The sequence below is a fragment of the Leptosomus discolor genome, chromosome 6 (genome assembly GCF_034619465.1).
Source record: "Leptosomus discolor isolate bLepDis1 chromosome 6, bLepDis1.hap2, whole genome shotgun sequence".
Lineage (NCBI taxonomy): Eukaryota > Metazoa > Chordata > Aves > Leptosomiformes > Leptosomidae > Leptosomus > Leptosomus discolor.
In genome coordinates, this window is record NC_141396.1 from 55,962,683 (window position 1) to 55,988,806 (window position 26,124).

General features: G+C 37.8%; 1 protein-coding gene across 1 annotated transcript in view; it reads right to left on the bottom strand.

The window, feature by feature from the left end:
- Positions 1-26,124, bottom strand: part of ZMYND11 (zinc finger MYND-type containing 11) — a 110,151-nt gene that overhangs the window by 19,983 nt on the left and 64,044 nt on the right. Inside the window, exons 3-5 of the mRNA XM_086467252.1 lie at positions 25,142-25,301; positions 11,860-11,904; positions 8,930-9,091 (exon numbers count right to left, since the gene is read on the bottom strand). Of these exons, the coding sequence (XP_086323378.1) occupies positions 8,930-9,091; positions 11,860-11,904; positions 25,142-25,301 (367 nt within the window). The remainder of the gene's footprint in view (positions 1-8,929; positions 9,092-11,859; positions 11,905-25,141; positions 25,302-26,124) is intronic.

Sequence of the window (26,124 nt, forward strand, 5' to 3'; positions counted from 1 at the left end):
CACACCACAACAACTAAATATGTTGCTTTGAATTATGTTTGGGCTGAGGACTTCAGCTACAGTAGAATTACAGGTTTTATTTCCACTTGTATCCATAATACTTTGTCAAAATCTCTTATGTAAAAAAGTGTCTAATTATAACAAGGCGATGAAGGAAGGCATTTTAGGGAGCAATTTAAAAATATTTAATGGTCTTTTTATTAGCAAGGCATTAATATTTTCAGCAAAATAAGATAATGTATTTTAAAATAATGTCCTGTACCATGTACAAATTATGGGCTTACTAGGCAAAATGACATCCTCTAGGAGGAAGTCAAATAGGCTCTAGCCAGTAAAAACTCAGAGCACTTTTTACTGCCCAAGAAACATAGCAGTTATTGATTTTTGGGGTTCCTCCTTCACAAAATCTAATCTGGATTCTGGAACACAGACTGCTTCTTTTTAGCAGTTCAGGATCCAGAGTTTTCCTCCTCATCTCAGACTAGTATAAAGACTTATCCCCACCCTTCAAAGTCAATCCAGGACAGTGGTAAGCACTGCATACAGAAAATGTGTTGCTAAAGAGAAGGTGGCTCTCTGCAAATGCCTAGTGTGCTCTTACAAACAAGCCTTTTCCAATTCCAGGTCACAGCAGCTGTGCACAGTTCTGCATGGCCTTACAACAGCTGGCTGAAAAGTGCTATCTCCACCTTGCTCTTGCCTTACAGTAGTTCTCCAAAACAAAACCACAGTGAAACAACAGCATGGGTTCCAGGTTTGTTATCCTGAAGTGATTTCTAACTGCTCACATCTCTTGCAAAAACATTTAGTCCTCCTCACATCTCTGAATGCACTGAGTGCCAAGCTAGGTCCTCCCTTTCTCATGCCTCACATCACCACCTGTATGCAAACTGGGTCAACCAAACTGGCTAAGTTGCCCCTGCACCCTCAAATTTTGATGATCTTTAGCACAATCCACATAATTGTGCAGATGACCGTTGCTGAGCAAACAAGAAAAAACAGAATCCATGTGCTAATAGGTAGCTAAAAGAAGTATGAGGCTTATGAATTATCAATCACTAGAAGTGTGATATTTTTTTCCAAATTACTTATACATGACTTTGAGCATATAGAGGGAGCAGACACACTGAGTACAGAGCAACTACTTTCACATATTTACTTGGCAAGAGTAAAAATTACACATTAGCGCAAAAAAAGATTGATAGGATTCGACTGTGTCTCCTCTGCTTATATTCCTCCTGCAAGACACTGAAGACACTGAAAATCACAGGCCAGCCCTTGTGCTACAGCAAGTGTGCAACCTATACATCTCAGGGTTGCACTCACTACCGCCTTCTTGAATCAAACTGTACACAGCACTACCAATTAAGCTGTTTATTTGATTGCTTAACAGTATGCACAGAATCCTTACAAAGTGCGCTGAAATACCAGTTCAGTCATGAACCTATACAGACACTACAGTATGAGTAACAACACTACTTTTTCCTGACAGGACACTACCACTGTTGGGTAAAACTCACTATTGTGGAAAGGGCCAGCACCAAGTCTCTCTAACTCTTACAGTGCATTTAAGCATTAATTTCATAATATTAATGGTTTCCTGACCTTCCTTCCAAACTCTGGAATGAGACAGAATTCTACCCTGAGCAGTATGTCTGAATCACCTTCTGTATATCCATGTTTTACTTTTTCTGTCATGAGAACTTGCATTCTGCTGGAATTCAATTCACCTATTCGGTTTTGCATAAACCAACATTGCTACTGCAAATGCAAACCCAAATGTGCATTAAATTGTCTGCACTATGAAATGCTGCTGTAATTTTGTCATTCTAGGCACTGGAGTGCTGTATGCTTGCTAATGACACAGCATTTTAAAAGACTGAAACTTATTAGGCCACAATAAAACTCACTTGCACTGACTAGTCCTTCTATACCTCTTTTCCTGACATGGTTCTTTATTTATCATCCTTTGAAAGTATTTCAGAATTCATGTGAACCATTTTTCATGCCTTGCTGGGCAAGACAGTTTGTAAGAGACTGTGTTGAAATAGATGGTTTACAATCTTATCCTTCAGATGATAAGAAAAGATAGATACCTGGCTTTTTATTGTTATTGATGTCTGCAATTAATAGCATCTTAAGCACCAATGAAAATGATATAATTAACTTGCCAATTCAGGCAAACTTGAATTTCTCTACTTTTCCTTCAGTTCCCTACACTGATTTATTTTAAAAAAAATTCGATCTCCAAGTTCCTCTACTGAATGGTGAAAGGTAATAAATCTAGGGAATTCGAGCCTATGAGCCAGCAAAATGTCTTTTTATGTCAAGGTTGCTCACACTTTGTAGAAGGCAAGTTATAATCCAACTCCTTCATCTGCTTTTCAACAAAGATTAGCCCTTTAGGAGGTACCACTCACACATTCTTTGGAAGCTGTAACAGAAAATGTGTATTTTTTTCATAACCCCCCCCCCCCTACTTTGTATTTTGAATACTTGCAGTGTTCTCAGAGAAGTCAGCCTAGAGCCACTTAGAGCAAGAAACAAGATAACACTAGATGGGGGATATGATTTGCATAAAATCTATTTATATTGCTCTGACACAAGAAAATATACCCACTTTCAGGTTCCTTTATAGCCAGAGTGACATAGAAGCAAGTATAAATGAGAATCAGGTCTTTTAATTTCCTACTTTTGGGAAACGAAAACAATGATGGTGGGTTATGAATCTGTGAAAGTGGCAAGATCAACTGTGTATCTTTTCCCACAGTCAGATCTACTAAGAGACACTACTGCAAACTTCGTTTAAGTACAAGTTTCTTTCAAGAAGACTGCTAAGAATTCAGTCCAGCCTCAAAACATTATCAGGATCTTTATACTTGCAGATATACTATCTGTGGGATATATCATCTTAATATATGATTGTACCAGGTCTGGCTGGGATGAAGTTAATTGTCTTCATAGCAGCTCATATGGTGGTGTGGTTTAGAGCTGTGATCAAAACAGTGTTGATAACACACTGATGTTTTAGATCTCGCTGAATGATGTTTGCACAGTGTCAAGGCCTTTGTGGTTTCTCACTCTGCCCCCACAGTGAATAGACTGGGGGGGTACACAAGAGGTTGGGAAAAGACACGACCAGGTGAATGACCTGAACTAACCAAAGAGAGATTCCATGCCATACAATGTCAATAGAAAGGGAGAGGAAGGGGTTTAAGGGGGTTAGCCATCTTTTCCTCAGAAACTGGCTCGGCATCAGCCTACCCATGGAGGGTGGTGAGTGATTGCCTTTGCATCACCTGATTTGTTTTGTTTTCTTTCTCTCTTCTTCCATTTCTTCACTTATTAAATAATTTTTACCTTGACCCAAAAGTTTTCTGGCTTTTACTCTTCCTTTTCTCTTCCTCTTTCCCACTGGTAGTTGGGGAGAAGGGAGAGAGCAGCTGTGTGGTGCTTAGCTGCCTACTGGGGTTAACCCACAACAAGGATGATGCCTAAGTCACATAAATTTTTAGAGAAATCTGCAACCCTTCTGCTTTGAATAAAGGTAAAATGAAAGGCTTGGTCAGGCATATGTGTTTACATAGGGGATGTAGGAGTGAAGTAATAAACTTCCCAATAGCAATCCTCATGTAGATTAATGAGATCTGCTAGGTAGAAGGCCAAGGCTGCAACTTGACTCTTTGCTTGTGGGTGCAGGAAATACCTTATATATGCCTTATTCTCTGCAGCACATCTATTTCTTAGAAGCTGGTACCTGAAGGCTGGATTTACATTGCTGTTTATATTCAATATTCCAGATTAATAGTACTGCTTTGCTGTTAAAGAAGGTAGCAATATACTGCACTGGGCAGGTGTGACTTATTTAGCAATTCTGACATGCTTATAGGGCAGGAATTCACTACAGGACTTTATGAACCACATGAGGTTAGCAGCAGCTAGGGGTTCTGCCAAGAAACACTCCAGCCTGCAGTAGCACCACTTATGATGGAAGTGACTATCCTTTGCACCCCGCGGTAGCATGTAGCGCTCAGCTCCCAGGGTGACAATGGTCACTATGCTGCAGTTACTGCAATCTTTCATTGGAAAAGAAAAAAATGGAGAAACTCTAAGAAATGCAAGGTGATAGTGCTAGCATTCTGTTTAGCTATAAGCATTTAAATTACATTTTCTCCATGAAAGAGGTTTCCCTATAATCTCCTGTTAATGAATATTTTTTTTCTCCTTCATCTTTCAACTGTTGTGTATACACACATCAAAGAGCTTCATTTCAGTTCAGTGATGGATTAGGTGAAGGCTGCTCAGTGACAGATACATGTTTCTAAGGCACCAGTTCCATTTTCAGAGGCAATTCAGGTCTGCAAGGGTACACCCGCAGAGGGAACTGTGTGCATGAGTCTTAACATACATTCACCACTACTGTTTAGAAACTCCTTGCTTTACCCATTGACCCTGGGATTTTTTTAGGGCTGAAATTTCCAGAGGAATTTGGTGCTACATATGGAAAGCTTTACTGCTCTCCCATGCTCTCAAACTTGCAACCTTCAGGTCCTCAGGTTTCCTGTGCCCTTAAGAAAGGTGTGCAGGCACACAGGATGGGTCTCAGAGCAACCAGTGCACTGTGTGCCCTAAGCAGCATACAGAAAGGCATCTGCATGGGCAGAATATGGCATAAGACCATATCAGCTAGACTTTTCAAAGCATTTGGTGCGTTTAGAAATGTTACAGTTGAATCCACAAATTGGTTTGTACTTGTATGGTGCATTAAGCACCTTTTGAATATGAAGCATCATATGAATTAAATATACTTTTACGTGCACAGAGAAGGTGGTGGGAGGCTCTAGGTGGAGGAATCCCAGTTTTCTCACTGCAGAGGAAGAATTTCTTTCCACTTTATTAAATACACCCTAAGCAGTGCCCAGTTCTGCCAGCTCCCCGATTTGCTCAAGGTGCATGTGGCTGCAAGGCGAATGGCAGGGACCTGCCAAGCACGAACGCCTCCCCAGGCATGGGCTCTGCACACTGAACCATGTGGTGCTAACATCAGTCCTATACTAGGACTTCCCTTCAGCTACCAGTGCATTTGTGTGATTATGCCAAACTGTGTCTATAGAGTATGTTTCATCATACAGCTGTCTAACAAATTCCTACCATAACACCCCATACAGTAAGTCAATAGAGCCATATTCTTTCTTCCTTCTGTGTATTTGACATTAACTATCTTGACTGACAGCTAGTACCTAAATCCCCCTGATATAAGTACTTGAGTTACTTCACTTAAGTAACGTTCATCTTTCTGTGCTCCTAACTTTCTACTGTTTGCCATTATCACTTGTCAAACTACGTCTAAGGTTGATTGTGAACTGCATGATGGTGTATTTTTATGTACTCTATGAAATGCTTAGTACAGTACCAGAACTTAGAAATAGCCTAATTATAGAATACTTTTCAGCACAGCATTTATTATCTTAAGCTCTACAGTTTACTTTACTCTCACACATATAACATCCAGAAATACTGAAAGACCCACTATGATAGGTAATTTGGTTATAATTCCTTGCAAAATGCATGCAAGGAAGATCAATCTTTCATCAGATGATTGTAAAAAAATTAGGAGTTAAGTGAAACTGTATGAATAATTCTTTCTTTTTGTTTCATAAATCAAAATCTATTCCTCTGGGACAAACTATATGTCACCAAGCATAATTTCACCTTTCTATCAAAATATTTTAAAATTTGAATTTTTAGAAAAAAGAAATAATAACAGTCAATTACCCCAACATGTGATCAATATTCTATTCAGATTTTTCTATATATCTATTCCCCCCCGACCCCAAACACTAGCATTTCTGCAGTACTTTTGCAGTCTTTAGGTGCTAAACTAACATCAGAGAAAATTAATTTCCTCCTTTTGTCTAACCAAAGAGCATCAATAAATGTACAAGTCTCCTGCATCCTTCAGAGACTGAGTTGACTAACCCTGTCTTGAATGGACCATTCCAGCACTGGGGAATGTGATCTCCAAGTTCATTCGATACTGAGTCTTTCTCTTGTGACCTGTCTACCAGGAATTTTGCTGATACTACCAATTTATTTCACTTAAGACAATGACTAGTCAGCAGTCAGGGAAAATTTTCACTCCCTGCAATGTGGTTTGAATTGAACTTTGTTTGACTCTTGACTCCTGCTGAGAATTATGCAGGGTTCAAAATATTCAGATCGGTACCATCGAGTTAAAAAAGCCAGAAACTGGACGTTCTTGCTTACAGATGCAGTGGAGAAAAACTACCAGAAGGGAAACAGTTCAGAGCAAGGTTTGCACAGGACTGTTATAAATGTTATGGGAGTTTAAAGTTATGAACAAATCCTTGGCAATGTCCTTTATAAAATGTTTCTGAGTAGTCAAGTGTGCAAGATAAAGCTACACAGGTTGATTGAACTGGTACAACCAGCAATTGTGAAATGAGTAATCCAAAGGTTTGCTGACCTTGGCAGCATTACAGGAGCAATCTTTACACAAGAATGAAGTGTTCTTAGATTATTTCTCCCAATATATTAGGTTTCAAACATACTTTTGCTTCATCTTTGCAAAGAGCTTTGAAATCCTCAGGTGAAAAGTGCTATGTCCGATTACAAGAACAAAGTATGAAAATATATGCAGCTCTTTGTCCCAGCTATTACTTTTCTTGAACGTACATATTTACTGCGGATAATGCAAAGTAAATCCCATTGCCCTTATGCAAGATAGTTCAGCTCTGTTACATCCTCTGGACATCAGCCAGGGCTCTCCAAATTACCATAGTTTTTTGAATAAAGGCCTCTTTCTTGCTTTTAAAATAAAATTAGAACAGTCATTTCCTAGGAAGGTGGGGAGAAAGTAGTGGAAGAATAATGAAGCCTGACACAAGGATGCTAACTCCTGTGCCAAACTTGACCTCCCTCGCTTACAGGGACCGTGCAAGCCTCCCTTAGTCCAAGTTTGCAGAATTAGGGTTTTAAGAAATTTGGATTAATTACAAGGAAAATAGGAGCTGCCAGCACAGGGGGAAAAAGGATGCCATAGCATTCAAAATGGCAATATTCACAAAAATAGGTTGGCTGTCATCTGAGGCACTGAGCAAGTCAAAGATCTCTGGGGCAGGAAGTATTTAAGAGCCCCCAAAACCTCTTCTTAGTCTTTGTATAACAAAAAGGGAACCGATATGCAGAAAGACAGACACAGCGCACATGGTCTGAGTTTCACAGGATTTTTTTCAAGGTAAACTTTCGTTTAATATCATTGCCATAAAGGATTTCAAGGCTCCAGGATGAAAGCCAAACTGTTCTCAAAGCTGACCAACCTATGTATCTGTGCCTATTTCATGCAATGATTCAGCATTTCTACTCTGACAACATCCATGTTACAAGACAGATGTTATAAGCCACCTCATATCCAAGGCAGCTTAAACCATTTACATTCCCTGCTCTCACCAGGTGTCATCTGAAATTATTGGTAAACTAGAGCGGAGACTGGACCTAGCTTACCTAATTTTAACTACTTATAAGAACTATCAATACTTACTACAAGAACCAACAATTATTGAAGAGATTTATTTAAAAATTTGAAAGCAATTCACCTATATATGGTCATTCTTTGTTTTTAACAGAGGGAATACTGAGTAGCTAAATTAAATGCTAGTAATTTAATATGATATACTACATGTTCTTATTCTTAACTGTTTTTTCCCTGCCACTACTTTTTCATTCCTTTCCACTTCCTTGAGGCAGGCTCAATTTTCTTGCTATTTCCCTAACCCTGAGATCTCCCAATCTGAGGCAACAGCAACAGTTTTTTTACAACTGGTTCTAAGGTAACAGCAGTCAGAAAGTGCTGTTTTGAAACAAAACAATCCACGTGTTTTCAAAAACTGCTTCTCCGTACTATGAAGTGCCTGAACCCTTACATTCCTTGCAGCACAGATCATCTGAAGGTCAGTCTGCTGCTCTACAGTTAGAGCTAAGCTTTTAGCAAGGGAATTTCCTCTCCCTCCAGCAATCCAAGGCAGAGCGCAACTGGCAGTTTTATGCCTTTCTATAGCAATAATTTTAACTTAAACATTCATATGCATTATTCCCTCCATGTAAGGAAGCCTAGGAATGTGCTCCATTGGGGGAGGTGATGTGGAGCTGGCAACAGTAAGGAGAAGTATCTGGCTGATTCAATGCAAGGTACCAGTAAGCACCACACTGACTAGAATGTTTAGTCTTCTAATGGCATGTAGACAACACACCTGCTCATTCTTGGAAAGTATACGAAAAACACTCTTTGCTGTCTCCTTACCATACTGATAAGAACAGCAATTGTAAAAAAAAAAGCAATATAGATATGGATGCTATGGGTGAAATCCAGATTGGCGTTTTTGCACCAACAGAATCCACAGAAGGAAATGAGAACCAGGATTTCATCCCATATTTTTTGATAGTGCCCTCAGCAGTAACATGATTGCGTCTTTATAATGTAAAATATTATTCCAATAAAATATTAAGAATGCAGTCATCAAAATACAAAAACGTTACATTCTGACTCGTTAAAATAATGTTAAGTAAAAACAGCAGCATTGTATACAGCAATTTGTTTACTCATGTTGAAAATTTCCACAATATACTGCATTCACACGTGGCATACATACGTACACACATTCCCACACAGTATACTGTGTGTGTTCAAATGCGTAAGTAAAACTTGCTGCAGTCTTCAAAAATGACCATCTGCTACATGCACCATATTTTGGTATCTCTGTATAGATGCTCTAGGTATGTACCATCGTTTCAATATTCAGTTCTTTATCTTCTTTATCCATTAACCTGGCCAGACCATGTGGACACCTTAATGAATCTATTAATGAATATCAATCCTCTAATCAGCACATGAAATCTCATAGGTACTCACCCTGCAAACTGGGCACTGCCAGTGACTACTGCTGTCTCTAAGCCTGAACTCATCAGACAAACACTTGGAATGATACACACGAAAACACAGGTCACATATCAACACCTCTCCAGGCAAATGGCATTCAAAACAATACCAGTCATGATTTTCTGTTTCCCAGTCCTACAAAAAATACAAAATATTTTGGTATGACATTCTGTCAAAATGTGCAGGAACTAAGAACAAAATTGATATGTCTTGAAATCCAGCAGCAATTAGACATTATAAACATTTTAAGAAGTGTATAATGTTTAAAAAACAGGGGAAAACCTACATGCTCAAAGATCTTCATCAATTTAATACACACTAACTCCAATAGAATATGAATGCCAAGTTTTAGTTTTTTCAAGTGTCTGATTAGTAACAATTGCAAATATGAGCTCTGTCCACAATGAAAAGTGGGTTTGTTTTCTACCTTTGTGTAAAACACTTGTTGACCTCTCTGTATTAAACTACAAACAAAAGTTTGTGCACCTCTACAGACCATACCTATTTCCTTGGACTACTTCCCCTCATTTTGATTGTGACAGTATATTTTTAGCTGTAATTTTCTGAAGGGCAGTCCCTTCCAGTCTTAAAACTGACAACTTTTCATCATCAAAGTGTTGAGCTACAAGAAATAAATTAAATCATTAACCGATTACTGCAAGAAATGTTTCTGCTAAGCAATCCCAATGCAATTAAAAAAATAGAAAACGTTTCACTTGCAGTGCCCAACAGCACTAGGCTTATTCCTGAATTGTTCTACGGAACACAAAGGATATGATTCTGCTGATGCACAGATGTCTTTAATACATTCTTCCTTGAAAATTCAGCCCCAACGGCCAAATTCTGACCTTTGAAACATGTGCACAAGCTTTGCTGAAGTAAATGAGAGCAGCATGCATTTAATTTGGAGGCAGAATTTTGCTCTAGGAATCTATAGTACTAAAACCAGACAGAAATGCCAGTGGCCACCTTAAAATGTTTGTTTGTTATCTGAAATGCCACACTTTTTACTACACTTAGAAGACAAAATAGCTGTCATATCTCAGATAAAACTCCCAATGCCTTTTCATGTCAAATGTCACTTTTCAATGGGTTCAGATCTCTGAAAAAATTACTCCTATTCTACAATAAATTATCTTGATAAAAATCTGATCAAGCTATTTTTAACATCATGTTGTAAATGTGGAGTTAGCAATTCCCATCAACTGCCAGAACTGGCATTTGTCCGATTCTCATTTTCCCATGCCTGGGAACTATGGTCATTTAAGTCCTTGTGTGAGAGGTCTCCGCCAACGGAGCAGCATAAGAAGCGCCAGACAGAAGTGGCACTTCCAGTCCCTTATGCTGAAGAGCAGCCGTGTTGTGTACACAATTCATCTGAACTGAGCCCCCATGAATATAAGAGATTTAGGCACAAAACCCAGATCGCCTACACTGACATTTATATATCGTGAAAGCTGGATTGCAGGGGCAGGAAGTTTAGGGGGAAAAAAAAACCCAAACATCCCTTAACTACTAATTTTTGAACTCAGAACGTTGCCCTCCTTTGTTGTTCAGTGTAAACTGACTCTTCTGTTGTTTCTCCTCATTTAACTTTACTTGCAAATTCTGTATGCCTCAGAATGGCGTAATAACACCACCATATTTGGCAATAAAGAACATGTTCTCATTTCACCAAATCTTACCCCTTTCCCTTCCAGTGGCAGTGCACTTTGGGAGCCCTTTCTTTACAATATTTTAGAAACAACTAAAGATACTGCATTGTTGATGTACTTGATTTGCCTAAGAAAAAGCAGGACAAAGTATTGCTTTATATTTCTTTCATATTAATTGTAATACTTATCTTCTTTATGAAATGGAAAAAAATAGTCAGATAGCAGTAAAAAGCCAATTAAGCAGGATAAAGAATCAGTTTTGATTAAAGATCTATCCAGATAAAAATTAAACTAAGACCCAATAGGTCCTGGCAACTGAGGAATCTCACCACAGAATCAGGATTCCAGGAATCTTAATTTTTACTCGTACTAGTTACTTATTGGTATATCCCAGATATTCCATTGTTAGGAAATATGCTGGCAAAGAGATGTGGAATTTCATAAACATACGGAAATATACTTGCTGGCAAGAAAAATCATACACTCAAGCCAGAAACCATGACGTTAAATAAAACACCAGAAGAAGATTCCTCCAGTATACACACTGTAAAGTTTTGAAAACATCATTATTTCTGAATATAATCACCTAGGTCTTTCACAGAAAAGATTTTTAGTTTAATGCAGTATATTTAGTGCATAAGAATATATAAAACATTAATTTATGCAATATATTTGAAGAGTTAATAAAGAAAAAAAAAAGGTTCATAGCCCTTGTGAACAACTACACTATTGACTTCAACAGCAAGGTCAGAGGCATTAGTTTTGCTGCAACAGCAATGAAATGTTATTGCTGCTCTTCGTTTACAGAAGTTTGAATGGGAGGAGAACGTGCTCCCAACATATTTTTTTTTTCATGCAGGAGATCAGATTCATTTAAATAGCTCAAACTCTGACTGTCAGTGCTCGGGGTAGGACAGGTCAAAACTCTCGCCAGCTGCAAACCCGGTTAAGTCTGCATTTAGGAAATACACCACCAGGTGTCATCAGCCACTCCGAAAATGACTGATTAAAGGGCAACCATTGTAACAACATCTTGAACTGTAGCATGTGAGTAACCACTTCCAGCCCCCAGGAGAGAGAAAAAATCATCAAACTACATACATACATAATGCAGACTAAACTGAGAATTGGAAGTGATATGGATGATGGTGGTGGTTAATATAGTAAACTAAGCTATCCTAATGGAAGACAGAAACGTAATAGAAAATATGACAGAATTCAAAACCACATAGTGCAAAAATTGTTCACCTTGTTTTTTGCTGCTGTCTGGGAAAAAGGCTGCATACCGTAGGCCTTTCAAAATAAAAACAAAACAAACTTTGTATCTATACTGTAAGCCATCCGATTATCAGGATATACACAAGGCTAGAAAGAATTCATGCACAGTGACCAGGAAATCAATCTGTTACTTCTAACATCTGGCTGCATACATTTCCTCCTGCATTTCTGGAATGCTACCTAATGCTTTCACCACATCTTGTTTCTTTATAATATCCCATGTACTTATATCATTAAAAGAACCCAACACCCATCTTCTTCCCCATATTCACACCCACCACCTGGCCATTTAAAAATCATCAAGAATATTAATGACTGTTAATTAATGCACTCTCTTTAATACAGAAACCTTTTTTGGGCATCTAAAGAGGATCCCTGTAACATAATTTGCTGCATAGGGAGTGGCCCCACCAAAATCAAAGCAACGCCTTCTTTGCTGCATATTATCAAATAAAGCTAACACTTTATCGATAAAACTCACAGTCCTTATTTGTGTATAAAAGGTGATTCATTGTCCTGAGGCCATGAGGAATGAAGGCAGGATCTCCGCCACAGGGACTCAATTTGCCAATATCCTTGTTTTCTGAGGCAGGGCAGGGAAAGTCTCTTGGGTCACCATGCTGGCAGACGAAGGGAATCCTCCGCCGGCAGCACCCGGCTGCCCAAGTTCAGCAGTTCAACGGCACCCAGTGACTGGCCACAACCCCCAAGAGGGAGCGGATTTGGCAGCAACGCTGCATAGCTCAGATGTAACAGGAGGCCTTCCCCCTTCATTTTACTCAGCTGCCCCATGCATTTGTAGATATATGCATCAGCAGGGTAGCAAATGTCTCTTTGGGGGATTGTATTTAATAGCCAAAGAGCTACACTCTGTTAAGCAGAGTGGGATCTTGCAGTGATATGGGTCACTTGTGGTCACTTGTTCTTTATATTCAAATCAGTCAAACATTACATCAGAAAGGTCACTTTGCACTGACATAAATAGTTGAGATTCTCAGCAACATGAATGAAACAATGCAACAATTTCAAAAATATGGCTTAATTTATGACCAACGTGTAAGCTTACTTTTTGTTATTTGTCTTAAGTAGGTTATCTTAAAGCAAATACATAACTATATTCTGGAAGTACAGAAAAATAACATGGGAAAGAAAATGTCAGGCTATCCCGAACACTTGACAATTTAAATACAGATAAACCCAACAGAAAGGAATGAATCATCATGTCGTAGCCTTTACTGTAGAATAAAATATATAGTTGTTGTCGAGGAAAGAATAATTTTAGTGCATAAAGAAAATGTCCATTATAATGCAAATGTACGTGGAAAAGAAATGCTTACTCATTAGTAATGGAGATTTACTTAGCTGTAATTGAAATAGGGAATCTTTATGTTGGAAAACGTGACATCCTGCTGTACAATTAGCATACCATTAAGTAGGAGATGTGAAGCATATACTGACAGTAAAATTAACAATAACTTAGAGGTCACAATTGTAACTATTAGGTCACTTCCATACCTTAGCAAGCCCACAATTATTGTAAAAAAAAAAAAAGATGTAAAAACAATTAGTACACTTTTATCTTCCTATAAATTATATGTAGGCACAGCACATGAAAACAATATAACCTCCTTTCTTAGACGTTGTCTAAAAGGACCACTTTGCCTTTTTATAATGCACATTCCATTAACATAGCTCAGTTCTTACCTGTTAATCTGTTTTCTCCAAGTCCCTTAATGGTAGCCCAGATACTCGGTATTAAGTCACTCTACTATCAGGTGGAGAGAGGAAAAGGGAGGGGGAAAAAAGGCAAAACTCTATTCATGAAACTCCCCTTTATGGGGATTTGCTGTTTTCACGCTGTTGAACTAGATTTCCCAAACCATCCAAATTATGTATATCCTTTCGACCCAACCAGTAAGCTAAAAAAAAAAAAGGGTCACATAGATGTCAAAAACAATTATAAGTCAGTTATCTCTTTGGCACAATGATGTTTATTTATGAATAGTATACATACAGTTCTGTTGTCCTAAAGTCAATATGACAGAAATGAAGGAAAGTATTTTCCATGGAGCTCATGGTCCCCAGCATTTCCTGTGTGGCACTTGTCCCATAGCACTTTTTCAACTTTTTTTTTCCAGGTGTTCTGTTTGAAGTGCTTCGTCAGAGTTTCTTTGCTGCTTATATATGCACTGCTGCGGTGTTTCTCTATATCTCTAATCCACACTCATGCACACACAGCTCCTTCCAGATCACTGGGTTTTCATTCAGACCCACCTGTGCGCAAACTCATGGTCAGCCCTGTGTAGTGCCTAGGCTTTAACACTCCCTAGAGCTCCAGCTGTCTAGTGGATAAAGAACGTATAACAGTTTTTCACATTTAGTCTAAAGGAAGAGTATTAGTAGATACCTAGTAGACTTCACCCACTTTGTATCACAACACTTTTGGTCTGTCACAGTGGTGGAATGTAGAATAGCAACAAGGTCCATGCCAGCAGAAGGAAGTAGTTTACAAAATATAAACTATTTTAAAATAATAGTATTTGCATGCTACATCTATTTCAAGATGTTTTCAAAGCACCAACCCAAAACTTTAGTGTAAACTTTTCCTGACTATTTCATAATCGTTTAGAAAACAAAAGGATCTCAATGAATGAGTTCCTACCATTTCTCAGATTCTCATTTCTTTGACATCTAATGATATAGGCCATGTCCAATTTGAAGATACCATTCCTGAGGCAAATGTTCTGGATTCCGGTATTTTAGGATTTGGGAACAGCCATAAACATTTCTTTCTCTTCTCCCCACCTCCATCAGCTTTGACATCATAGGTCTTTCGATTTTCCCACCTTCAGCTGCAAGAGAAGGTCTTAAAATCCTGGATTCTGCTAAGTTTGTTGGCTTTCAGTAACTCATCACTGGAACCCAACAAAGTTGACTATCAGTCCATACCAAGTAGACAGATACATTGAAAGAAATGCCTCCCACAAAAATTACACATTACTTTTTTCACATCTTCCATTTTGCTTTAGGTTTTGCAACCTGCATCTATCATGATCTCTGTTGGGAAGTAATTCCTATCTTCTGTACTTAACCTTTTATATTTCAAACTTTCAGCTGTAAATTAAAAGCCTTTATTATAACAACAAGTGCTGGTACTGCATTCTAGTATGGGTGTATCGACCACAACATCACTCTTCTCTGGTATCCAAGTCCTCTCCTTAAGACATCTCAGAGCATGCTGCTATGCCCCCATTCACATTGAACAAAGCAGCATCTATTTCTTTGTAAACACATTCTCCATTCTTAATCAATCAGACCCTTTCTGTCTTTTTCAGGCAGCATCTGTTCCCACCAAATCTCTCTCAATTAAACATAAGCTTTACTATAGATAATTGTTAAAACTTTGCGGTGCATTTTGCAGCCTTTATGACTCACTAACATAATGAACCACTGTGGGCATGCACTACCTATGTGCACTCCTGCCCTCCAGTATAAAACCTGAAGGAAACGCTTCTTTCTTACATGTTTGCTGTAAATAGCTACCGCATACTTAAATTATTTGCCTGTTCACCAATACTTTTCTCAATGTGTAAATATCAGAATCTGTGCCCCATAAAAAAGCCTGAAACAGGCTCAGACAAGAGCAGTAGTAAGAGCCCTTAAGAATAGTGGAAACGCTAAACAATGCTCAGCTTTGAAATGTTTCCCCTTGCCCATGTATCCACTGCTTTTGCAATATTGTTAAACTTCCAAGTAACTGCTCTGTAATAAAAAGAGTTTTACAAAATGTGGTTGTTTATCTGTAGAGCTGGAGCCTTACTCCTTTATTTTTCACAGAAAGACAAGCATGTGCACCTTGTACGTGCTCACTGGCCTTTTTTTTATACAGGCTGTATCTCATTTGGTACAGTAGCCAGTAAGAAATCTTCAGCTTATCATGGATCTCTGGGAGATGTACTGGTTTTCACTCAGACACTAGCATGCACCAAATACTACGTGGGTTGAACAAACATAATGCATCATGGAACACCATTCCCAGTATTTTTTTCAAATGCAGTGGAGACATTGTGTATGTTTTTCACCAGAGGTCCTAGCCTGCTCTGAGGGCAGTCCTCCTCCTGCCTTCTAGGTCAGCCTTCTCTTCATGCCACAACATCCCTGGATCCATCTATTCCTCAGCGAGCATGAATCCTCCTGTAAACTTGCTTTCAGTAGCCCACTGAATCTGCTTTAATCTTTTCATCAGAACGATAGGTTAGGCTCCAAACTGAGGAAGGCATGACTAATTCCTCAGTGGCTCAGAGGACTTACTCCATCTTTGCAGCAGGTAAATGGTGAGCTAGCCATTTAATAAAGTATTTGCCTTTTATCTTTGCTTTGCAGGAACCATACTTGATCAGGATGATTGCTTTACAATGGTAAAGGTTCTTAGATCATCCCGTGGTTTAGGTTTAATGTTAGAGTAATGCATTACAGTAAATTCAGCATCAAAATAAGGTTATTTTCTCCCCCGTAGTTTCCTTATATATATGTATTTACTAGATACATTGCCTTCTGTTTTGCATCTACTGCTTTTGCTCATCAGAAGTGCTCAGCAAATAAACAAGCATCCATCTCTGCTTCAAAGCCAAAAAGACTTCAGCAGCTACAATCCCTCTATGAAAATTGTTTCACTTTATCTTCTCCTTCCTTTTCTAGAAAACTACCACAGCAGGTAGCTACAATGATGCGCACTTTTACAGACAGGATAATCTGTCCATCGCAAATCAGTTGCCTTTATAGATCCTTTCCTTTGATGATCTGGGCTTCATCTTTAAAATGGATTTCCATAAACTGACTCTTTTCATAAAAAGAAAGTTTCATTTCCATAAACTGACAAAGTAGGACACTTTGTAGGTATTCATTACTCATATTGTATCACAAAGAAATCCAAAACAATTATGAGTTCATATGTCCTCACAACTACCTAGGCATCTTGCTTAATTTCATGCATTTTCATTTTTTTATTTATTTATTATAGCCAAGATTTCATAATCTCAGCAATTAACTAGGGGGTTTTTTACATTATTTTTATCTCATTTTAGAAATAAGTTTTATTCTAAACAGAACCAACACAAAACCATCAGTCAGGAGACAGACCAAAATCTCTTTCTCCGTAGTGCATATTAAACACAGACATATTTATAGGCTTGCGATAATCCATTTCCATTTTCTTCACTGATAACTGCTTCCTCTTCTGATGCACTGATGCAAGAAGACTCAGGTTCTGCAGTGAATTCCACAGCCTCCCAGAACACTTTTGGCTTTCTTTCACTGAGTTTAATCTGCAAGCCTAAGTTTGTCTAATTAATTTGTTGCCAGTCTGTCTTAGAAGTCTTCCATTTCTGGCAGAAACCACTGAAGTCTTCTCTGGATTCCTGCCAAGACAGGTAGATTTTTATTCCCTCTCCTACCTTGTAGTTATGTTCTGGACAATTCAGGGTGATAGGCTCCAAAGTAAAAAGCCATTCCCTAGCTCCCAAATCTAAAGAAGAAGTGAAGGTTTTTTTCAAGAAGTGTAGTAGCATGCCAGCAGCCAAAATGACTGCTAAAACCCCTGTCACGCTTATCTTCTCAGCCTATAAGCTGTGATCCTGAAGTGATGAATAAATCTCAGTTTCCCTTCCAAGAAGATCACGTTTGGGTAGCGGTAGTGTACATTATTTGAGGTGAGACAAAACAAGTATTCTCCTCCAGGATATCAGGAATAGAAAACAGTTTCAAACGAAAATATTTTTTTCTTTCTTCATGTTCCAAGTGAGTTCAAGGTTAATAGAAACTTTCAGCTTATCTCAGAAACTGGATTCGCTTCTGCTATTAATGTCACTGTTTTTTACTTAGGTTGAGCCAAGAGGAGGTTTGTAGCCTATTTTCATTAGGGAGATAAATCAGTGACCGAGTGAAGTATTTATTAGGTGCAATGCCTTTTATTTTCACATTATGTATGTAAAGGTTTTATTCCCCTAGAAACAGGATGAATCCAGACCAGAAAGAAACCATCTCTTTGCTTGCAGTTCCAAGTCTCCTTCCACGAAGAACTGTGCACAAAAGGTGTCTTCCTCCCCTTTTCTTTCTTAAAATATGTTTTCACTGCTTTTCTGACCTTCTCCAACGAATTTTGTAGTGTTTTTCTAGGTTGATGTTTCTGCACACACAGAAACATTTTATCTGAACCAACAGCAGAACCTCCTGCACACTTAGCTTATATCTTCAACTTCTTGTCCATGTCCCCTGTGCTGTAGGTGTGGCTGGTACTGTTTGAGCTGTCAGGATATAACAGCATGAGGGCTGCATTTATTGTGAATGAAGCATGAATATTAATAAGCCCATCAGCTTCAATGAAGTTTCATTCAGTGACCAGCATGACATAATAAATGATTCAAAACAGTTGCCAGAGGTGCAGAGCATTTTGAACCCATAAAGTTGAAAACATCACTACTAGGTCAGGGCTGGCACAAAAGAGGTGGAAAAAACCCAAAATGTGTATTTTCAGAACAAACTGAAGATGAACTGATCTATGTCATCTAGTCCATTAGCACAATTTAAGCCCCCGTGATGGAAGCTTTATACAGACTAGTTTGACTGGTTTACTTCAAACCTGTAAGTAAATTATCATTCTTCAAAACACCCTTTCAATCAGAAAAAACATGTTGTTAAATCTGTGAACAACATCATCAGTATCTCAACTCCAGAACAGCGAGTGAAAACCTCGAAGTAAAATACAGCATTACATTGACACCTCGAAGAAAACTACAGCATTACATTGACCGAATTTTTAAAAGTTAAGTTGGCAAAGCTGGGAGAGGTAAGTGAAGATACTGATGAGATTGTTTTACCAGTCTAAAAGAATCATCATCTCTCTTAGGTATGCAATAAGATGGACTCTACTAGTGTCATCTTCGGTAATATGAAGATCCTCCAAATATCCTGAGCTCCTTTTCTAGGGGATGAAAAACAAGGACGAACAGAGGAGAGAGAAGAAATACTCCTGAACAGACGGGAAGAGAAAAACAAGATTGGAAAAGGAAAATAGAAAATTGTTCATGATTCTTAACCGATCTGGAGACAGGAAGAGCCACTGGAACAGCAGTGAGGCCATTCTCATGAGCTGCATGCTAATAGCCTTCATGTGAAGACAAAGGAGGGTCTTGGCTTTAATACAGCAAGAACTTCTCATCCATGAGGTGGGATTTCAGAATTCTGTGTCTATGCTTTGATTTGGCAATTTGAAAATAATTGCTTTTCTGAACTTTCACAAATCCACAGCAGGATACTACATGAGTGGACACTAATCTTTGGTTCATTAATGAAAAGAATTTTACACTAGTGCACTCTGTGATAATAATTTCCAAGAAAAACCATTGCTTTTAGCACACAGTGGATTGACACAGTGGCAGTCTCTTGGTGAAATAAGCTCCGAATGATAAGACCTTAGAGGAAGGAAAGATAGACAGAAAAGAAAGATTCAATGAGTTCCAGAAGCTCATTTCCCTTGAGTGTTCTCATGTGTCCAGACTGTTATGTGGCCAGACCCTCAAAGCCTCCTCATACTATCCCCGAGGCATGGAATAAGGGATGGAAGCCAGTTTGAACTTTTTCCTCCCACAGGATCATTTATTAACTCTTTGCATCAGTGAACCACCAAATGTAAAGAACACTGGCACTTTCACAATAATTAGGAATCTACCTGGAATGTTCCAGCTTGGAAAATCCTCAATTTGTTGCAACATGTGAGAAACAGTAACTATGATCGTTTGGGCTGTGTTTGGCTTTGGATCAGTGAATTTACACAGGACTTCAGACTAAAGGCAATATGGACGGATAAGACAAATGGAGAATTTTTTAAACACTGAAGGAAATTTTTCTTCATTTAGTGTGACATGTTCTTCCTCTTTGTGCTCTCTGGTTGTAAGAGCTTTCATGATGAAGGCACTGGCTGTCACTATTGCTGTTTCATATTATCCTTCTGCTCCTAACTGAAATGAATGGGATGCATGTTAAAACCATTCCTCAACCAAGTTAGTTAGAAGCCCCTAGCTTGCTAGCAATAACTGGTAGCTATGTAGGTTGGTTTTGGTTTGAGGTTTTGTTTTGGTTGTTTTTTGTTTTGTTTTTAATTTAAGGTCTATTTTAAGCACAGTAAAGATTCAAACCCTCACGGTGGCCATTTTTTTAAATTTTTTTACAATTATCTTCCTATTTATGGAGACTCAAGATGACATAGCCAGTTCAAAAAACAGCTTCTGGCTACCAATACTGCCCTAGCATGGAAAAATCAATCATTACAAAAGCAATTAAGCATGGCAAGTAAGGAACCCGGACTTCGCTCCATCTAAAGCAATTTAGAATAACACAAACATAACAGCCAAAATACTCCTTTCTCATAGCTTGATCCTAGCAAAATTGAACCTGTAATACGTTAAATCACAGTTATCACTGGGTGTGTGCCTAAGGTCACTAGGGTTAACAAAATCACCTTCAAAACTCACAGTGCTGGCAGTGGGTTTCAACAAAGGCTAAAATGATGGGAAAGCAGACAGAGTGAAGAGATGGATTATTTAGGCAGCCTTGAGACTTGAAAGTATCTGGAGTCACTTTGAGCAAGCACCAGTACTTTCTAGATACAAAACATCAGAAAATCCCCAGTAATGAGTTAGCAAGTTATGAATACATGGGTGTGTTAGGAAAAAGCACATTCTACTTCTAATGTTTTCTGAAAACAGGAAAGCAAGCAAACTGCCTGCCCTCTAAATAGCATGCTCTCCACTACACTAAAAGATCTTTAGAGGGAAGAATTGGAGACGCAATAATTTAGATACGGAGAGGACCAAATGCCCAGGAAAATGACTGTAACTAAATCCCAAAGTCAGACTTAACTAGCCAGAAGAGTTGCTGGCTCTTTCTACAAACAATCAGTTAAATGATCAGAAAATAGAACTCTGTAAAGAGCAACTTCTTGAAAACATAATCACCTTGTTTGTATTTTGTCAGTGAAAAAAATAGCTCAAAGTGCCTTAACTGTGAAGCCTCATTCATCACATCTCATTAGAGAATTCGGCCACTGAGAACCAACTTTAAACCTCAGCAGTGCTATGAGATACATTGCTTTCAGATGCAAACAATGAACCCCTGTTACTAACACATCTCCATTTTAGAAGAGCACAGTATTGTTTGGCTCTATGAACACATGTAAACTGAAGCTATAGATTCATAATGCCTCTCTCTGGGTCAGTGCAGTTTTATGACTTTAATCATGGTGAGAAGAATTAGCACATTTAATGCTCAAAACAGCTCCGTGCACACTGTAGAAAAATCACAAAATATGTAAATGAGTAAGACAAACTAAATCTAAGAACGGTATCTAACCCCCCCATAAAGCTACATAACATTGGTGCTTTAATTTGATTTCTTTCACTGGGATTAAACTGAGCACTATTTTACACAGATAAAAGTACATAAAAATCATGGCATAACTGAAAATAGAAATGAATAGGTAAGGAGATTCATGATTCTTTTCTTCAAGTACTACATTTCCCTTCTATTTTATTGACTGCATTGAAAACATAGTTAACAACACTGATTTGCAATTTTTTTTCTAAACCTGAAGAGCGAGAACATAATTTCTTTTATGTTGATAATAAATAACACCTTCAAATTCCACAAGTTCTGTGAGAAACAGAAATAGAAATAAAGCTTTTAGAAATAAAAACTTCCACTACCAGATTTCAGGACTGACATTTCCCTTGCAAGGCAAGTAGCTGCACAGATTTCGTTAAATTGCATAATAATGGCATTGACAAACTGAAAATGCAGAATTCCTAACTAAAATCCTGGATAACATGAAAAATAATTTCTGCTCTCACTTATTTTGTGTCAAATGCATTGATCATCTGCAAGATGAGAAAGCCTGTAAGATGAGAACACATTTTGAAAATGTGCAAAACACCTGTATAGATGGCAAATGAGCAAACAAAATGAATACCTACACAAGCCCCAAAGTTACAATATATGCAGCAAAGTTCTTGTATAGGTACAGGTACAACCCTTAAATATCAGTTGGAATACAGAACCTTTGGCAACTGATTCCATGTTTTAAATTTAGTAACTTATATAAAAATATTTCTCCCACATATATCTGAGAGAAAAAGAAAACAATTTTATACTCTTTTAAATCTGATCATTCTTTCCCCCAGTTTTTCAGAATATTCATTTTCATATGTGTTGTCCCTTTTGGAAGGGCCTCCTGATGCCCTCAAACTGTTTCGTCTTCGCACCTCAGCTTGTTCTTTTGTATGATACCTCATACACAGCTTCAACATACTGATAGAGCAATGATAGCAAAGTAGCGGTTTTTTAACATATTCCTCTGAAGGCTAAGACTAATGCTATCAGAGAGCACGTCCTTACTGTATAGATCTATCATTATGTCAACCTATTGGATAGGGCAAATGTTTGGAAACGCATAAGTAAGCACCACAGATTATCTAACAAATCTTTTCCAATTAGAGCTGTGTTTTCATAATCTGTATACTTTGAATTATTGCTACAATTTAGCAATCATTTGACAGTCACAATTAAACCCAGTACTTTCAGGCCTTGTGACAGCCTCCAGTCAGGCACCTGTATGAGTAACAGATATAGGTGCTCAGCAGTTCTGCTGGCCAGGCTAGTAATTTGTTTTCTTGAATACAGATTTGAAATGCTAAGATTTAGATCCAAAACTTCAAAAATGTAAAGAAACGTCAAGCAAATACTCAAATAAAAAATGGGGGGAGGGACGACAGGAATGTGTCCCTTTGCTAACTCCTTGAAACAGCTGGTCCGTACTGACTTCCACTGTGGTGCCAGAAAACAAGCAAAAATCCAAGAGTATTCTTGTATTGATGTCAATACGTAGTGGATCAGTTCTCAAGCCTTTCTCTTTCACATTATGAGCATTCCGAGTTACTGTAGTACCAGTCAAACTGAGTTTGACAATTGCGTCAAGGGCCAAGTCTTGCAAGTGCAAAGTTGCAACATTAATAGCCTTATTTCATAGAGTTCTATCTCCTACAAGTGGATCTCTGAACAGACTTCTGTGTGTTTGTCCTCACTGAAATGTAACTTGAGCTCATGGTTCAACAGTCATTAGTACAAGATCTGAGTAGTACTGAATTACAACGAACTACAAACTGCATCTTGATCAAGTGCAGAGAAAGCATTTGTAAAACTACCCAGTGTCCAATGTAGAGAACATACCAAACTTCATGGTTTTGCACCAATTGTTGGAGAAGGGAAAATACTAGATCTGATGTCGAGTGATGACAACGACACTTTATTACTCATTAAATTTTTTTGAATAAAAGAACAAAGAGAATGACTTTATAACAAGTCACTGTGTTTGCTTTATCTGTCTGTAGCATTTTGATTCAGTATTAGGATCAAGAAGTTGGAGGTTGGGTCCCATTGAAACATGGCCTGGATCAGAAACTGTTCCTATTTTTGCATAAAACTCTTAAGACAAGTGCGCACTGGTATTCTGAACCACTGAGATGGCCAGCAGGCATATGGACACAGCACAATGCATCAGTGATTAGCAGTCATGCTGAAAATACAGGCAATACTTCTAACCAAAGGGCTATTCATAAAGTGCCTTAAGCAGCGTCTTCAGTCAAGTCAAAGACAACTCTTCTTATTCCAAGATAAAATAATTATGTTATTCTAATGACTCACTGGGAATTTACATGCCCATTATCTTACAAGTTGTGTTAGACAAATGTTGCTAATAAGTAGCAGGAACAATTTTTGAACGATCATTTAAGAAATGGCTATTGTGAGGCATTTTTATTCCTTTTTTTTTTTTCTCTTATCAATAGAGGAAACAAACATACCGAATACTTGAGATAACTACAGGTCTCAGACTTCATGTCATGTTGAGTCTACACAGTCAACATCACCTCTAAACAGATAAAACTGACATAAGAAATACCTAAAAGAGCTAAGCTGGAATTTTGAAATGTTTAGTCCCAGGAAGAACAGTAAAAACAGAGCTACACACCCTTTAAAATCTCCCTGGAGGGCTTCTAATGAAATTAGAATGAGAATCTTAACAGTGACATAATGTACGTTAAATACATATTTCAATACTTCAAGGTAGTGTAACTGGGATAATTTTAACTGTAATGTTTTCTGTTATGGATACTGCTTGTTTCCGCTTTCTATTTCTCTCACTTTAAAACAAAAAATAATCTGTTGTTTCACTTTCAGGATCTTACTGAGCATTTGGTGGTTTTTAGAATTAATTTTCCTGCAGAGTTTTTTCTGATTTTCCTCAATATTTAAATTATTATTTATATCTGAGACAATGCTGTCAATTTTAGCAGTATTTAATGCCATTTATACTCCATAGCAACTGTTCCTAGTTCAAGTATTTTAAAGCTTTGCCAAGCTCTTTTTTTTAATTATGAAAACGTGGTCTTCTAAATACAGAGACCGCGCTTCTGAACAAGGCAAAGTAACTGCGCAAGCTTTTTCCTAGTCTATGGGACTATTCTCAGTTAACTTTGTGAGTCCATTCCATCTCAGTCTCGTAGGGATAGAGAAGAGATGCTTTTTTTCCCTTCACATAACTTTCAGCCTGTTTAACTTGATTTAAATATTTATTTTGCATATCCAATTGAATAATGTCTAGATGCCTGTAACGAATTTGGTAAGAAAATTCTTTCTAACTGAATGCCCTGGTACTCACAAATATCTGTAAAACACATCTTTTCATGTGTGTTTATATATATACGTACAACTTCTTGTTGCACTTTTGAAAGGAAGGAGTTCTTCCTTCCTCAGATTCAGATTAAAGCAAGACTAATAAAAAATTCTTGTCTTCTTTTTTTTTTAAAAAAAAGACACCGTCTTGGGATTTGAGAATGTCTGAGGATTTCAAGTAATACCAATAATATTTACTGTCTTTCTGTACAGCTGTAGAAGAGAATACTACATAAAAGTGAGGAATGACTGAGCAAAGGACTTTGCCAGTGTTTCGTAGGAGAAAACTCAGAATTTGAACAGAAAGAGCTTGTATGGAATAGAAAAGGTTAAAAAAGTTTAAGAGTACATTACTTCCCTGTTCACAAGCACCAACACAGCATCTATAAATAACTTTAAACAGAAATTAAAACAAGTTTCATGCTAAGATAGCAGAAATAGTGATTTATTTTCTCAAAGACTTTATACTCACAATCTCATCTCCTGGCAACCAATATCCTTCTTGTTCAATACCAGCTTTTGACCCTTTACACCCCACCGTCAGGGTTTCAACAATAAGACCATCCTTGACTGCTAAACTCAGCTGACGTGTTGTTTCTTTTGGATGCATACCATGGACTCGAGACATATACCTGCACACAAAGCACAAAAGTCTTTAAGTGTTAGTGTTAAATTATAAAATGTGTCAGCAAAAAAATACTCTTTTTCAAATTATTTAAAATAATATACAGTCTAAGTTTTGGGTTGTTTTCAAACCCTCAAAATTTATACAATTTCCCCCTTTATTCCCCCTTTACTCCAAATCATCTTTTCTTCATCTTGAAGTTATCATGTACACACTTAGATGAGTAGTAGCACAGTAATCTTCCACCAAAAAAAATTTTCACACCCCAAAACTAACATGCACACTTCTTGGGCTTGTCTCTGCTAAACTTCCACGTCCATTTGTGCCCCTAAAGAGGCTTTTTAAATTAATTGAAACTTGCATTTCTGTAATACTTCCTATAGCATACATACTATAGAGAGAGTCTGGAGATGTACCAATGAATCTATGTGATGGTCATGAGTGCAACACATTCACAAAAAATGTGAAATTTATGCATCACATATGAAAACCCAAGAGCTAGAGTTGCATTACTAAGTGGTTTTTCTCCTTTTCTTGACATAACCACAATGATCACACTATGATGAACTGCACTGGTGAAAACAAAACATATATAGCCTGAACCGCGTATATACATGAGATTCAGTTGTGTAATGTTGACCTTTACCCAGTATAATTTACTTCTAGACCAACACCAAATACTAACTTGGAGTAAACAACACAAAATGATCTTTCCTCAAATAAAGACAACCTCCCTGTTCTAAGATCATTACACTTCATGGTTTTTTTAGCAGAATTCCAAGCACATATCTATGAGTCACTGCACATGGAGAAGTGAAGAGAGCTTCAAT